Source organism: Halichoerus grypus, chromosome 14 (assembly GCF_964656455.1).
Source record: "Halichoerus grypus chromosome 14, mHalGry1.hap1.1, whole genome shotgun sequence".
Taxonomy (NCBI): Eukaryota; Metazoa; Chordata; class Mammalia; order Carnivora; family Phocidae; genus Halichoerus; species Halichoerus grypus.
The window spans coordinates 40,276,913-40,292,227 of NC_135725.1; the positions used below are offsets into that span (position 1 = coordinate 40,276,913).

Sequence of the window (15,315 nt, forward strand, 5' to 3'; positions counted from 1 at the left end):
TCCCTCTTCTCCAAAGACCATTTAAGTTTGTCACAAAAACACCATACAATTAGCACCATTTGCTGTTTTAGACACACATGCATACCCAATAGCAAGATGGTGTTGCATTTTAATCCAGCACTGTATAAAAAGCCTGAACAGTGCCTTCTTGCCCAGGATAAAACAAGAATTTTAGTCCCTCAAAGGCTCTATATTTACAAACTTTTGGTTAAAGGAACAAACATTTAAAAGCTGTTATTGTACCAAAAATAAAGTATTTGAAATTCCTACAGTAAATAAACTCTATGGTAAATGTAAAAACATAAGAATCACTCCTTCTCTTTTAACTTCTCCTAGATAATGTATGTTAAAGTCTCAAGAAACAGATACTTTCCTGTCAGGCAGTTGCAATGCTCTATCATAAAAGAAAAAACATTTTGGGGGTAAGAAAAATATTTTTTCATTTTCACAAGCAACATCAACTTGGAAGAATTCCATTCCATTTTTAGATAATTCCTGTTAATGGGGTCAAGGCAGGTTTTTCTTTCTCTCTGTACTTCTTCCCCCCACCACTGCCAAGTCATAATTTAACCGAGGCATTCTTGAAAGACAGGAGTTATTCCCCCTTTACTGATAGCATGCTTACAGATGAATCTTTTCCATTTCAGTCTCAAATTAGAAACCGTAGAGAGAAGCGTGATTTTTTGTCCATTTATATAAGAAATAAAGCTGAGGAAACACAGGCATTTCTGCTCCCTACCACGAATCCTACAAAACTGTATCTTTCTGATTACCAAAGTCAGAACAGAGCAACAACATGCCCAGTTATCAAAATTCTCATCTTTCCATCAATCTACAAAATATAACTGTAAAAAATTACCAGTGCTGCTAACGCCACTGCTTAAAAGCAACATAGCTCAACAGTTTGGCTATGAACCTGAGTTAGCAGTTTTATCAATGAGTACCCACAGAAGAGTGACTCTTCAGGCATGGCCCTGGATAGTGCTGCTCCAGCCAACGCCCCTGCTTACATCTGATATTTGAAAGTAACCCTATGGAATATACATCGACTACTTATGTCTCCAGGCTCTCTGAAAGTTGTTCCTCTTTTAAGACAGAGCATCAGAAAAACATACATGGTGCACAGTACACTTTAGCAGAAAAGCCATCCCTAAATTAGGATGTGATGCTGTATTCTTAGTGTGGACTCTCAGTATACTTCATTCGTAGAAAGATGAAAGAAGCATTTCTTTGAAGAACAATTCATGTATTTTATGCTTATAATTAAAGGTCTTATCTATCAAAATGTCAATTCACCTTAATTGTGTTAGGCAGTTTTACCATAATTTTTAAAATGTGGAGAGAAACAAAATAAATGATTGTTAAATATTGTATTTAATAGAAGTGTTCAAAGATAAAGTTGATACAACTTTCAACTTGATACAATAAAGTCTGATACAGAATGCTGAATGCAAAAGAGGAATGATGAAAAACACACACACAACCTCCCCCCCAAAAAAACCAAAAAAACTCTACCTTAATAAATCTTTCACAGTCTGGCTCCCAAGTTTCCTCCCTTGCCAAGAACCCACACATAGCAAGCTGTTGCCCTGATAACACAGATCTGGAGGGGACTCTGTATCAGGATTTCTCAACCTCAGCACAACACACATCATGAACCCAATAATTCTTTGCTTTAGGAGGTTGGGCTATGCACTGAGCATGTTTAGCAATATCCCTGGTGTCTACTCATTGACATGCCAGTAGCATGGCCCCTACCACCCCCAAATTACAACAGTCAAAAATGTATCCACGTATTGCTATATGCCCCAGTCATCTTCACTTGAGAACAACTTCTCTCTCTCCTCGTAAACATTGTTTCCCCTACCTGAAATAATTTCCCCATTCACTGCAGAAAAGTCGTACTCATTTTTTTTTTCTTTTCTTTTTTTTTGATTTATTTATTTGACAGAGAGAGATACAGCGAGAGAGGGAACACAAGCAGGGGGAGTGGGAGAGGGAGAAGCAGGCTTCCCGCCGAGCAGGGAGCCTGATGTGGGGCTCAATCCCAGGACCCTGGGATCATGACCTGAGCCAAAGGCAGACGCTTAACGACTGAGCCACTCAGGTGCCCCCTACTCATTTTTCAAGACCCATCTTATATGTTACCTTCAATGTAAAGTTTTCTTGTAGTCAAAGTTAATAATTCCTTATCCTGCTCACTTTCTTATCCCACTCACTTACTTAGTTACATAAAACAAATGTATGTTCTCTTTCCTCCTCTAGGTAATGAGAACCTCTGTCCTATTTATTCATAGTATTTTTATCGACTTTATTAATAAATGATTATAAGCCTTCTAAAAAAGCACCCAAGAGAAAACCCTCCCATTGCCAAGGAAAATTTAGCTCACTGAATGATGTCTCACACTGAGCAATATATAACCCTCCAGCACTCTCTCACTCTCTCTCTGTGCATGTGTATGTGTATATTTATATACATATTTATATTTATATAATTATTGTTGACTTTGCTCCTGAGAAATGGAAATTAAATGATAATACTCAATTTTAGTAACCCAAGGTCCTTGGAATATCCAGTTCTCTGATATTTTTATTTAGTCTTTGTTTAGATTTACCTTTGAATCACCCACTAGTCCATACGTTCAGAAGTTGTTTGAAATTCTTTTGGGAATGTGAACAGGTAAAACTTAAAAGCATAGAAATACAAGACAAAAATTTTATACCATGAACACTGTATTTCAAAATAAAAAAAAGAAGGATCCACTTACTCTAATCAACATGAACAATAATTTCCAAACTTATTCTACGTTAAGTCAACATCTCTCCAATTACTTCAAGAGAGGTCATAAAATTTCCAAAGAGAAACTTAGAAAAAAAATCTGGCTTAAATTTGCATGTATATATGTATACATTATGCATTTGGATAATAAGCATATAAGCTAACACTTTTCTGGGAAAAAGGTGAATGAACAAGGAGCCTGGAAATATCAAACAACAAGAACAACAGCAAAATAATAGAATATCATACTCCAAAAAGGCCAGAAATCACAGACATGGAGAAACCTCCATAATATGCTGAGTCCTGAGGCTTGTTTCCCACGTCAGCACTGAATTATGTACATTATTTCTTCAATCTTAGAATTGGTCTAGGTTGCCATAGCTTTAAAAAAGAAAAAATCTCAGCAATGTCAATTTCTAAGTATTAGTCCTAAATTTCTACTGAAATTAATAATTTTAATTCACAGTTTTCCTACAAATAACTCAAGGTAAAAAGACATTTAATTTCATGTCTCTGGTTAATTCATAAGACAAGCCAATTAATTAATCAGGAAAGTCGTATCCACCTCTACTGGACTGGAGAAACATCACAGAATAAATATGCAAATCCAATATCCTCATGGCTGACAAGTTTCTATTATTAAACTGCTAACGTGTTTATTTCCTCCACAATAGCTGGATTTCTGTCATGAATACGCATTGAGCCCTGCAGTTATTAGCTGTGATGACGAGGTGACAGTGAGGACACTACTTGAGACTTTGCATCTGACAGATCATTGACACACAGTCACAGTTCTTTTTTTTTCTTCTCTTCACTTAAACAGGAATCATGCAATAGGAAAGGAACTGGAGCTATTAGAGATTATTCAGGTTTAATAGCACACATCCTTTTAGCTGGCGGTTAGAACAATACACAATGTGGCAGAGTTAAACAGAGGCATCAATTATGCTCTCAGACCTGTTAATATTTTTGACAATATTTAAATAGCACATCCCTTCAGGGCATGGCTTTTTTGCCCTCTCAGTTACACACCTGTCAAGTGTTTAATTTGCCAAAGGGAAACAGTTTGATTTCTAAGGGCAGTCTTAATACTGAAGAAGCAAATTGGAAAAATTACGCATTATTGAATAGAAGTAATGAGAAGGATCTGAGGGGGAAAAATAGTCAGCTTAATTCAACATGGCATGTCAGCATCTGTCATTAATGCAACAATATGATCACGTTCTCCAATATGCTGCATTTACCTCAGGCTTTTCAATTATTCACTCCTTTCACTTACTAAAATGTAGGAGAGTAATGGTAAAGTTGGAGGACTCAAATTTGTATTACCAATACTAAAAAAGATGGAGACACTAACTTGTACCCATTGTGCATATAAAATTACATATCTGAAAACACAACTCAGGTAAAAGAATATAAATAAAAGCTAGCCACTGGTCAGATTGGTGTAGCTACTAGTTTAAAAGCACAAAACAAATTTCACTCCTAGGTTCATTAAGTAAATATTAAATTATAAATATTAACAAATTAATAGGTAGTAAACTACATAGAATATCTAATTCTAACATGGTAAGTCTATAATATTTATGTTTAAACTTTAAAACAGAAAATAATACAAGGTTTTGAAATGTAGTCTAGTCATACAAGAAAAACACGGTTCAACAAACAAAGGTAACTGAGTCAGTAAGAATGAAGACTAAAGTGAAGAGTCACAGAAACTATGAGAGATATCGATGGTTTTCACCAAAATTGAACTCCTGACCTCTAGGGGCCGAGTTTCTATCCTCAGGAAAAAAAAAACAAGACGACAACGATGAGAGACAGGCTGCAGAATCACAAAAGGGGAAAGACTCTGCCTTGGGAGCCAAGAAACCCGAGTTCCAGTTCTGGCTCTGCCCTTATTATAAACAAGTCACTCAAACTCACTAAGTAGTTGCAATAAACAGGGTGTGAGCCAGCTGGTTTTCTTGGTCCCTTTCAGTATCTGAAGAGGTGACCAACTAGCCAAAAGTCCAAAGACATGTGAGACATGCCTAGAGAATACCCAAACCTCACAATGTACCAAGTCTTAAAATATATCAACATCTATCACTAATACTGTACTTGGTCACAGACTACCTGGCTTGATAACATTATGCTCAAGGGTTTCCAAGGAGATTTCAGCTGAATCACATGGGACCCAAAGTTTTAGAGCCCATATCCTACTTCCATTTGGAAATGGTAAAACAATGTCAACAACCAGTAAACTTATGTCTCCCCTGCTTTCAGGGCTAGAAGGGGTATTTCCAGTTATCTCTTTAGTGGTATTTCCTAACACACTAGCACTTTTTGTTTCAACTTTTCCTCTCATTCTAATCATATTTTCACATAATCTAATAAGGGCTCCCCTTATTCATCTATTCAACTTCTTCACTCTCTCTGAAAAACCAAATAATCTTCCACATCATAATTACACTTATATTCAGAACATTGATCTCTCCAAACTCTTGTCAATTCATTCTAAAAAGGAGTACCTAAAACCAATCTTTTCAATAAGTTGCAAAAAAAAAAAACCCCAAACACAACTACATATAACAAAAACAACTCTTTTTCTTAATTCACGATCACAATTTTTAAAATCATTAAGTAAAAATTCACTAGAGAAAAATATTTTTAAAAATTCTTCTTTATTTTTTGCTACCAAAATATCTAGATTAAGAAGTTATGTGCATTAAACAAATTCCTTCTCTATTGCCACTATTTGTTCTTTTTGCATTTGGCACATTTTTTTTTAATTGGAGCTATTCTTTCACTGAATTATGAAACTAGTCTTCAAATTCATTTTTAACCTTTTAAGGCAGAATATTTGTTAGCAAGTCATCCATAGTGAGTAAATTAATGCTAAAAACATTAGAATGAGAACTAACTTAGATTGAAGGCATAAATGAGATTGACTTCAAGCCTTGTAAGGATAACAACCATTTTAAAAACATTTTTTTAAAAACCTGAGAAATGTGATTAAATTAAGTTAGTTCAAAGAGCATCTAACTTGAGTGTTTGTTCTGTCATTGCAATGTTTCAATTTTAATATAAATGCTAGGAAATTTTAATGCTCTTAATTTTTACAGGGAAAAAAAACAGTGTTACATTTAGAAGTTCTAATGTTTACCACCATCTGATGCTGTCATTGGAAGCAATTGCTACTTACACTCTTTTAAGAAGTGAGAATTGCAATTTCTCTAACTGATGACAATGTAATTATTTCTTTTACTGTCAAAATAGAGGTGATTTCCCTTCCTCACACACATGATTACACATGCAGATCCAGGCTTATCTGAAATTTTATAAGCGTGCTGAATGTCTGAATCTGAATGCACAAGATCACGTGAACAATGAGCCTTAGCGGGGATGTAAACCAAGCCTACAGCCATCTACCCTAAACTTATTTTTATCATCCCCATATCCTGTAGGGACTCACACTTCAGCATCCACACAGCTTTCAACACAATGTCATATCATCTACAATATACAGCAACAACCATTACAAAAATAACTGGGCGGGGGGAGTCACAGTGAATCTGAATGTCTCATTTGGAGGTTTAAATGACTTCATTAACTATTCATTAACACATACAAAAATCAGCCTTTCAGAAAAACGCAAGACTCCACAAGATCTATGCCATGCCATGAACACCGGCTTTGGGAGAATCGTGTCCTACCTGCTCTTTCAGCTGCTGTACGGAAGTCTGAAGGTTCAGAATCTGACTGAAGAGCGGGCTCTGCAAGACTGACTTGAGAAGGTTCAGCTTGTCTTCATTGGCTACGTCTCCACGTTCTCGCAGCTTGGCTTGCAAGCGCTCTGCTGCCTGCAGGGCTCGATTTTTGTCTAAACCAAAGAGCAGCACTGGTCATGAACAGGACTCAAAAGACACACATCAAACCCCGCTTACAGAATAGAAATCCTAAAACTATTCCTTTCGAGAGCATAAAATTGACTCAGAGAAAAAAGGACTGTAACATGTCCCTATAAATAGGTCCCTCAGACCCTGGAGTCTCTGGTGAGAGAGTCTGTCTGAAAGCAGAGAACTGGTTATAGTATACGCCACATGCAAGTAAGTGTTGCTCCAACTCAGATGGCGTGTATTTGAATTCCAACGCCAGCTGTCAACTCTTTTATATAAAAACTATTGAAAACCAAACACTTCGTGATCTTGTAAATGCTGATATATTCACTTTTCAAAAAATCTTATTTACATATAAGAAAAATTAGAAATATAACTCACTAATAAGTGGATGTGGATGATGTCACCGATGAGTCATAACATCCAAAATACAATTTCATATATTAAGGAACAAACATTCTATACTTGAGAATCTACTTGAAAATATATCACAACAATGTATAACCCTTCAAAAACACTTCTTAATACTTTAAATGTCTTTCCCCAAAATTAAATAGCATGTCTATATATGCATCAAACCAAAATAATTCAAATATTTATTGATCACCTTATATATCAGGCATAAAAGTTGCAAAAGTAAGTATTTTGAGTAAATGTATCCCTAATAATCCTAGCATCTTACATGCGTGTTTCCACCAGATGGTGATTTTCTATGACAAATCACAGTTAAAAACATCTCCCTAAAACTCTCTCACTCTCTCACAAGTGAACCCAAATTCGTTTCAAAGGAATGAAGACCATTCAAATACATGTTCTAACAGATTCACCATGGTAATAAGGCCATCTATTAACATTCATTTGCCATATTATAGTAACCAAAGAGTGGGAATTATCACCACAGACACTTTTTATAGAACCAAATGTGGGATGACATAGAAATGGGGAAATTAAGGCATGAATTAACGTTGACCATGAGTTCACACACATTTAAACAAACAGAATTTACTCATCTGCACAATTTTTATTTATTATTTATTTATTTAGAGAGAGAGAGAGAGAGCATGAATGGGGAGGGGGAGAGGGAGAGAGAGAGAATCTTAAGCAGGCTCCAAGCCCAGCACGGAGCTCAATGCGGGGCTCAATCTCACGACCCTGAGATCATGACCTGAGCAGAAATCAAGAGTTGAATGCTTAACCAACTGAGCTATCGAGGCGCCCCATCATAAGCACAATTTTAAAAGTAAATAATGATAACGACATGAGAATTTTATTCTGGGTCTTATTTCCCATGGTATCTCAGAATACAAATCTAGTATTAATTTCCATGTCAATTCTTGGAAGGTGTACACATAAGTAATAACTTACAAAATAAAGATTGGAAGGTGACAGTTTCAATAATTCTCTATTTCCCCTTTGCTGTCCACTTTCTTATGAGGAACTCTGCTTTGTGGACCAGTAGTAGTCTTTGTGGCATGGGACTTTAGTATAAAATGGGGGATGAAGGTAACACACACCCATGTACTTTTATCATGCACATTGTACCAGGAAGAAAAGTCAGAGTAATGATCCCCACCATCACAAAAACAGCTCCTTTTCCTTTTCCTTCCACCTACTCTCATCCTGCTTCCCAAAGCACGCAGGTATTAAGGCACCAGCCACAATCATCAAGGCACCAAGGTGAAATCCAGATACCTTCCAGTAGTCATACCCAAAACTTCCAGGGAAAACATGAGGCATTAGGCCACCAGGAGAGGGATGGGTGTACTGATATGCCCAGAACTAGTTCTATAAACCAGCTCCTCTAAAACTAAAGAGCAGGGGAAAAAGATTAACATGTGAATTTGGGTACTTCAACCTACATTATCTCATGTAAAATCAAACTGCCTTAAATCATCACTGAAGTTTGTCAGCCTAAATGTTTATTATTGTTATGGCTCATCATCAACTTAAAAGCAAAGTTCAGTAGTATTTCAACTGCCACAAATAAAGAAGGCAATGAGCTTCTTTCAGTATTAAAAATACTGTTAAGCTTTCTGGTGCTGTCCAGAAACACCCATTAACCAGAAGTGGGTCCATAAATTAGAATAAGGTTTACATTAAACTTCATTAAAACTCATAATTGGTAGAACATTTCATATGTCTTTATCTTGTGCTTACAAATGGTTTGTTTTTATAACACTTCAGATTAAATCATCCAAATATAGAAACACATTTCCCTGCTATAATGCTAATGGATAAAAACTTTTAAAAACTAAGCCACCAGACGAAATCCTGCTATGTAGAAAAACCATTTCAAAGATCCCAATGGAAAAAGTTTTGATTCTTAGAAAAATAAGAAGGAATAGGTCTTACCTATAGTTTCTAACATTTTTTTCCGAAGTTCAGTGTTCTTCACTACAGTGATTTTAAACAGCAGCTAAAACAGAACTCTGGGAAGAAAAGAAATAAAATGGAATGGTTATGTTTTATCACAACATTAAAACTATATACTCTAAAAAGTACTTGATGCTACCATAATTCCTTTGACCATTAAAATCTTGTTGATTTAACTTAAAATAGTTTTTTTAATACGCAAAAAAAAAAAAAAAAGGAATCATTTTAGGACTTACTCAAAATTATCTTATATTTGCAAGTAATACCTGCATAGTAAGGTAAAAAGCATACGATCTGTTTTAAATAAGATGGCAGACGTATCCAAAATACTTCTTTAAGAACTTCTCAACACAGACCACTATAATCTCAGATTCACGTACAGATTCTCACCCACAGAGTAAGGAACTTACTTGACTGTGCATGAGAAATTCAGTGGGCAAAAACACTGAAACGTAAAAAGCAGAAGATGTGATCCTGCCCTTGACTGCTCACAGTCCTAACTGGGGAGACCATACACACATATCAATTAGAAACGAACTATGACACTCGTGCAGGATGTGAACCACGGGGAACTAATACATTAAATCAAGGATGAAAAACTGAATAAAAACATAATGTTAAATGAAGGAAGGGTTTTCAAAGGTTTTCAAATTACCCTCCTGACTATAATATTCTCTTCTCCCTCATTCAAAATAAACCTTCTCAACTCCTTCGACTCACACGGACTCATCTTTCTCTGGCAATACTTATCCAGACTCTTTAAAGTACCAGCTACAGATTTCCAATGACAGTGTCCAAATCACTAACCATACCTAATCTTTGCTGTCCAACAATTTATATATCCTCTCCCTAGTCACACCCATCCTTTGCCTTGCAGAAAAACCTCAGTCATTGCTTCAATGGCGGGAAAAAGGTCACACCCAATCTCCTCACTTTTGAAAGACAAAATAGGATTTGTCTGAGAAGGAACAGTTGCCCTTGTTGTCTCTTTAACAGAAAATGCATCTGGGACAAAAGGAAATCCGTGATGTATATGAGCAGATGCACTGACTATCCATCAATGCCTGTGATTAGCTCTGTGTAATAACAGAGAACAGTTCTTGTTGACTTTCCTTATCCTGATTTAGAATACACTATTTAAAACATCAACTCCATTTGAAATAGTCAAACAACTCTATTACTGGCACTTGTTTTATAAAATGCCCTGGTGTCAAGAAAAGGGCACGAGCTATAACTTGGAATTGAAACCTAAATAACAGTGTAGGTATGGGCAAAGGGCCATACCATCTGAACCTTAGTTTCCTAGAAAACTTACTCATTGAGTATATTGCAATAAATGAGAAAGAGTATACGAATTTCCAGATCGTAGTATAACTCACACTGTAAAATATATATTCAGAATTAACACTGAGCCCATACAGATGTGCATTTCAATGTCAGGCATTGCATGGTTTCATGGGGAAAAATACAGGGAGATCTTTAAAATAAACTAGTCATATTTTTATTCTTATTGACAAGGACACTTCATAAGACAGTATACTATTAGGTCCCCCTCAAAAAATTACTAACTTCTGACAGTTAACAAATAAAAGTAAAGATACCCCAATAAAAGGAAGGTCTGTAACTGATATATGCCCAGCAGGAAGAATGCTAGCAATGGAAGAACATAACTTAGGGAGTCTGATCACCTGAAGGAACATTTCAGCTGGCCCCTTTATTAGCCGCAATGCCCTGTGAAGTCACTGTCTGTCTCTCCTAAACTAGAAAACTCCAACCACAAATGAATGACATTCAAAGTTTTAGAAGGGTAAAACTATACAAATCAGTGCTTGCTAGGCACAATAAAGTCAGCTCTATCTTCTCCCCCTTTTGAAAAATTAACTTGGAAAGACAAGCAATATTCATGACCTGGAGGGGGAGGTAGCCTATGGATTTAGAGACCCATTGATTTATGAGGAGTCTGCAGAGAAAGTACAGAGTAAGCAGTTCCCCACTGAGAAAAATATTGTCATCCCAAAGTTCACCTACAAGTCAGTTATGTGGAAAGAGAATTACTTTTCTTTTCCCCAGAGAAACTCTTATCATAAAGGTTTTGGTCTTTTTTTTTTTTTTTTTTTTTTTTTCAAAAAAAAAAGGTCCATTCAACTGCAAGTCAGACATTAATTAGCTCCCACATGAGAGCTCCATTCCTCTGGATTTCAGAGATTAAAAAAAAAATGAGTTTCACAGTTTCTCTTCTCTGCTCTGATGTCCGTTAAAATAAATACATGTGGCTTTTTTGAGGTTTTCCAGATTTTACAATTAGTAGCCATGACAAAGAGACAAGAGGTTAAAAAAAAACAACTGTTCCTTTCCATGCCCTATACCCCATCCCAAGGATTCAGCTCTAAGTATAAAGATACTCACTTGTAACCACAGATGTTTTGATATGGAGGGATAGAATCCACATGCATCAAACTGCATGAGTTCTCCTTCTCACCCCACCATCAACCTTCCCTCTTCACCCCCCTCAACACCGTGTGGAAACAGAAGGGTACCTGGGTGACAACAGTGGGTCATGGCCAATGGGTCAGATGTAAAGAAAATCTAATACATGTCTAAGAAATGCCAAGTTCTCAGGGCTCTTCTGGACAATTCAGGCTAGCAGTGAAGATGGTGAGTCAGAAGGGCAGTAAAGAGAGGAAATGAGATGTGGACAAGTAGCAGCACTAATGCCAGGGCAGAAGCAAGGGTGACAACAGCAAACATTCAACAGCTACCACATCCTGGGCACCACTCAAAACATATTATCCAACTAAGGCCTTTAATATTCACTTTACAAACAAGTTAACTGAGGCAATGAAAGAGTACACAACTTGCCAAGGTCATACCACCAGTATATGTGGACCAGGCAGTTTGGCTCCAGAGCCAATTAACAATTTAACTTCTACAATATGCTGCCTCTCAACAGGAGGAAGATTCACCTTACCATTCTCCTTCCTCTTTCCAAGTTCAAAACTGTGTTGACTTTGCCCTACACAAGGAGAAACCAGAGGAAGAAACAGACCCAATGTGCACGAAGTCTGAATGGACTGGTGTAGACAACTTAACACAACCAACAATCCGTACAAAGGTATGAACAACTCAAAACTAAGTATTTTAGAAACTATGGGTAGGTGCATCAAAGAAAGATCAGTAATAGTCACCACTAATATAAAGTTCATATATGTTTAAATAAATCACCTTTGAAACCCAAGATTTTAAGAAAAATCTCCAAGAAAGATAAGCCTCCTTATATTAATATTCAAAGTACATTAAAAAACATGGCTGTTATATTTCAAGGTGCTAAATTCCTCAACACAATGGAAATATGCGTATTCAAATAGACTCAAAAATAGAGCCACTGTACACGAGCCCGTGTGGTTACTGCCCATGTACTCCTGCCTGTTGATACATCACTATGTGGGTATAGCTGAAGCTGTTACAGCAGCCGTGATGCTCACAACTACAGGACGCACACCATGAGTGGCTCCGTGACCTCAGTGCCGATGAAGCCCTAAGTGCTGGACAAGGGCAGGCTGCACACATGACATCCCGGCAGCAGGGACCCTGATCCTCACGCTCTCCACGGGATCCTCCACTGCCTCGCATATTGTTCTCTCCATCCTCCAGAGAACAACAGAGGAAGGGAGAGACTCAGGTCTTACTCAAGGTCATACAGCTCGTAAGCAGAGCATAGAGTTGAATCCAACGCTGCCTGAATTCAAAGCCCACACTCACTCTATCACACACCATGCTTTCCATATTGTACTGCAAAAATCATATGGTGGACATACATTGTTGAATGAAAAAAAAAAAGGACTGTGAAAGACAATGTATTAAGTTGTTAGTATCTGTATAAAAGGGAAGGGAAATACTTGCGTAAATAAAATTAATACGTACATGTTTATAAAAGCACAGGCTGTTTCTGCAAGCTTTCCAAAGACACTAATAGTAGGATGTGGGGGGCTACGGGACACTAAGAGAAACATTTTGCACTGCATTTCTTTTGGGTTTTTTAATTTTTATTTTTTTAAAGATTTTATTTATTTATTTGACAGAGAGAGAGAGAGCACAAGTAGGGGGAGCAGCAAACAGAGGGACAGGGAGAAGCACGGTCCTCACTGAGTGGGGAGCCCGATGCAGGGCTTGATCCCAGGACCCTGGGATCATGACCCGAGCTGAAGGCAGACGCTTAATCAACTCAGCCACCCAGGTGCCCCGTCTTTTGGGTTTTTTAAATTTTATATCAATATAACATTGCCACATTTAGCAAGTAAAAACACAGGATACAGAAAAATTCAAATAAATTTGTATTTTGGATAAATGATTTAATTTTTTAGTCTAAGCATATCCTGTGCGATACTTGGGACATTCTTATAACTAAACACTAATTTGTTGATTATCTAAATTTCAAATTTAACCAGGCATCCATTATTTTATATGGCAACCCTACTTATGTATATATTGCCTTAGGGAAAAAAATCAAATTTTAAAAATCATTTTTAATTTAAGGCCTTTATGCTTCTTGTAGAACATTGATGCAATGACAGAGTTGCCAAGTCCTTTGCAAAGCTCTAAAGATTTTATTTTTTTTTATTTTTAAAGATTTTTATTTATTTGAGAGAGAGAGAGAGACAGCAAGAGAGGGAACACAAGCAGGCAGAGTGGGAGAGGGAGAAGCAGGCTTCCCGCCAAGCAGGGAGCCCGATGCGGGGCTCAATCCCAGGACCCTTGGATCATGACCTGAGCCAAAGGCAGATGCTTAACGGCTAAGCCACCCAGGTGCCCCAAAGCTCTAAAGATTTTAGCTGTGACCCAATGATTGTCCAACAACTAGTTGACAATTCCAGTTTCAGAAGGGGATAAATATCAAGTCAAATTTGGTTTTATTTAGAAACAGGGACTGATTAATTGACTAATCGTTGTACTTTTCAACAAGTTGTACTGGTAATGTGTGGGCACAGATTGTAAGTAGTAAAGAATCAGTGCTTCAAACATAAAACAGATCATTCTGTCCAATGCAGATTATATGGCAACTAACAAGTAAAAATATGTTTTCTGCTAAAAATAACCCAGAAAGAGAAACTGTCCCAAATGCATAAAATTTTCTAGTTATCTTAAACAATTCTAACTGTAAAAGAGGTACAACTTTATTTTTTGTGTGTTTTTTTAAGTTTTTATTTTAATTCCAGTTAGTTAACATACAGTGTTATATTAGTTTCAGGGGTACAATACAGTGATTCCACACATCACCCCGTGCTCACCAGGACAAGGGCACTCCTTAATTGCCATCATCTATTTAACCCTTCCCTCACCCCTACCCCTCTGTTAACCATCAGTTCATTCTCTACAATTAAGAGTATGTTCCTTGATTTGTCTTTTTTTCCCTTGGCTCATTTGTTCTGTTTCTTAAATTCCACATATGAGTGAAATCATATGGTATTTATTTTTCTCTGAATTATTTCACGTAGCATTATACTCTCTAGCTCCATCCATGTCATTGCAAATGGCAAGATTTCATTCTGTTTAATGGCTGAATAATATTCCACTGTATATAGATACCACATCTTCTTTCTCCATTCATCAATCCTTGGGCTTGACGGGCTGCATCCATACCTTGGCGATTATAAATAATGCTGCTAAAAACAGCCGGGTGGACGTATCCCTTTAGAATTAGTGTTGTTGTTTTTTTTTATTCTTTGGATAAATACCCAGTACTGCCATTGTTGGATGGTAAAGTTTTTCTATTTTTAACTTTTTAAGGAGCCTCCATCCTGCTTTCCACAGTGGCTGCACCAGTTTGCCTTCCCACCAACCATGCACAAGTGTTTTCTCCACATCATCACCAACACCTGTTGTTTCTTGTGTTGTTGATTTGAGCCATTCTGACAGGTGTGAGATAATATCTCATCGTAGTTTTGATTTGCATTTCCCTGATGGTGGGTGATGATGAGCATCTTTTCATGTGTCTGTTGGCCATCTGGATGTTTTCTTCTGAGAAATATCTGTTCATGTCTTCTGCACATTTTTAATTAGATTTTTTGTTTTTTAGGGTACTGAGTTTTATAAGTTCTTTATATATTTTGGATACTAACCCTTTATCAGATATGTCAGCTGCAAATGTCTTCTCCCATTCCATAGGTTGCCTTTTTGTTTTGTTGATTGTTTCCTTCATTATGCAGAAGCTTTTTATTTTGTTGAAGTCCCAATAGTTTACTTTTGCTTTTGTTTCCCTTGCCTCAAGAGAGATCCAGAAAAAAG

At 36.8% G+C, this 15,315-nt stretch overlaps 1 protein-coding gene across 10 annotated transcripts in view; it reads right to left on the bottom strand.

Annotated features, from left to right (window-relative positions):
• Positions 1-15,315, bottom strand: part of MPDZ (multiple PDZ domain crumbs cell polarity complex component) — a 161,537-nt gene that overhangs the window by 125,903 nt on the left and 20,319 nt on the right. For all 10 annotated transcript variants that reach the window (XM_078062322.1, XM_078062320.1, XM_078062316.1 and 7 more), the window contains exons 2-3: positions 9,013-9,089; positions 6,478-6,644 (exon numbers count right to left, since the gene is read on the bottom strand). In XM_078062322.1, coding sequence (XP_077918448.1) covers positions 6,478-6,644; positions 9,013-9,028 — 183 coding nt within the window. In that variant the 5' untranslated portion in view covers positions 9,029-9,089. The remainder of the gene's footprint in view (positions 1-6,477; positions 6,645-9,012; positions 9,090-15,315) is intronic.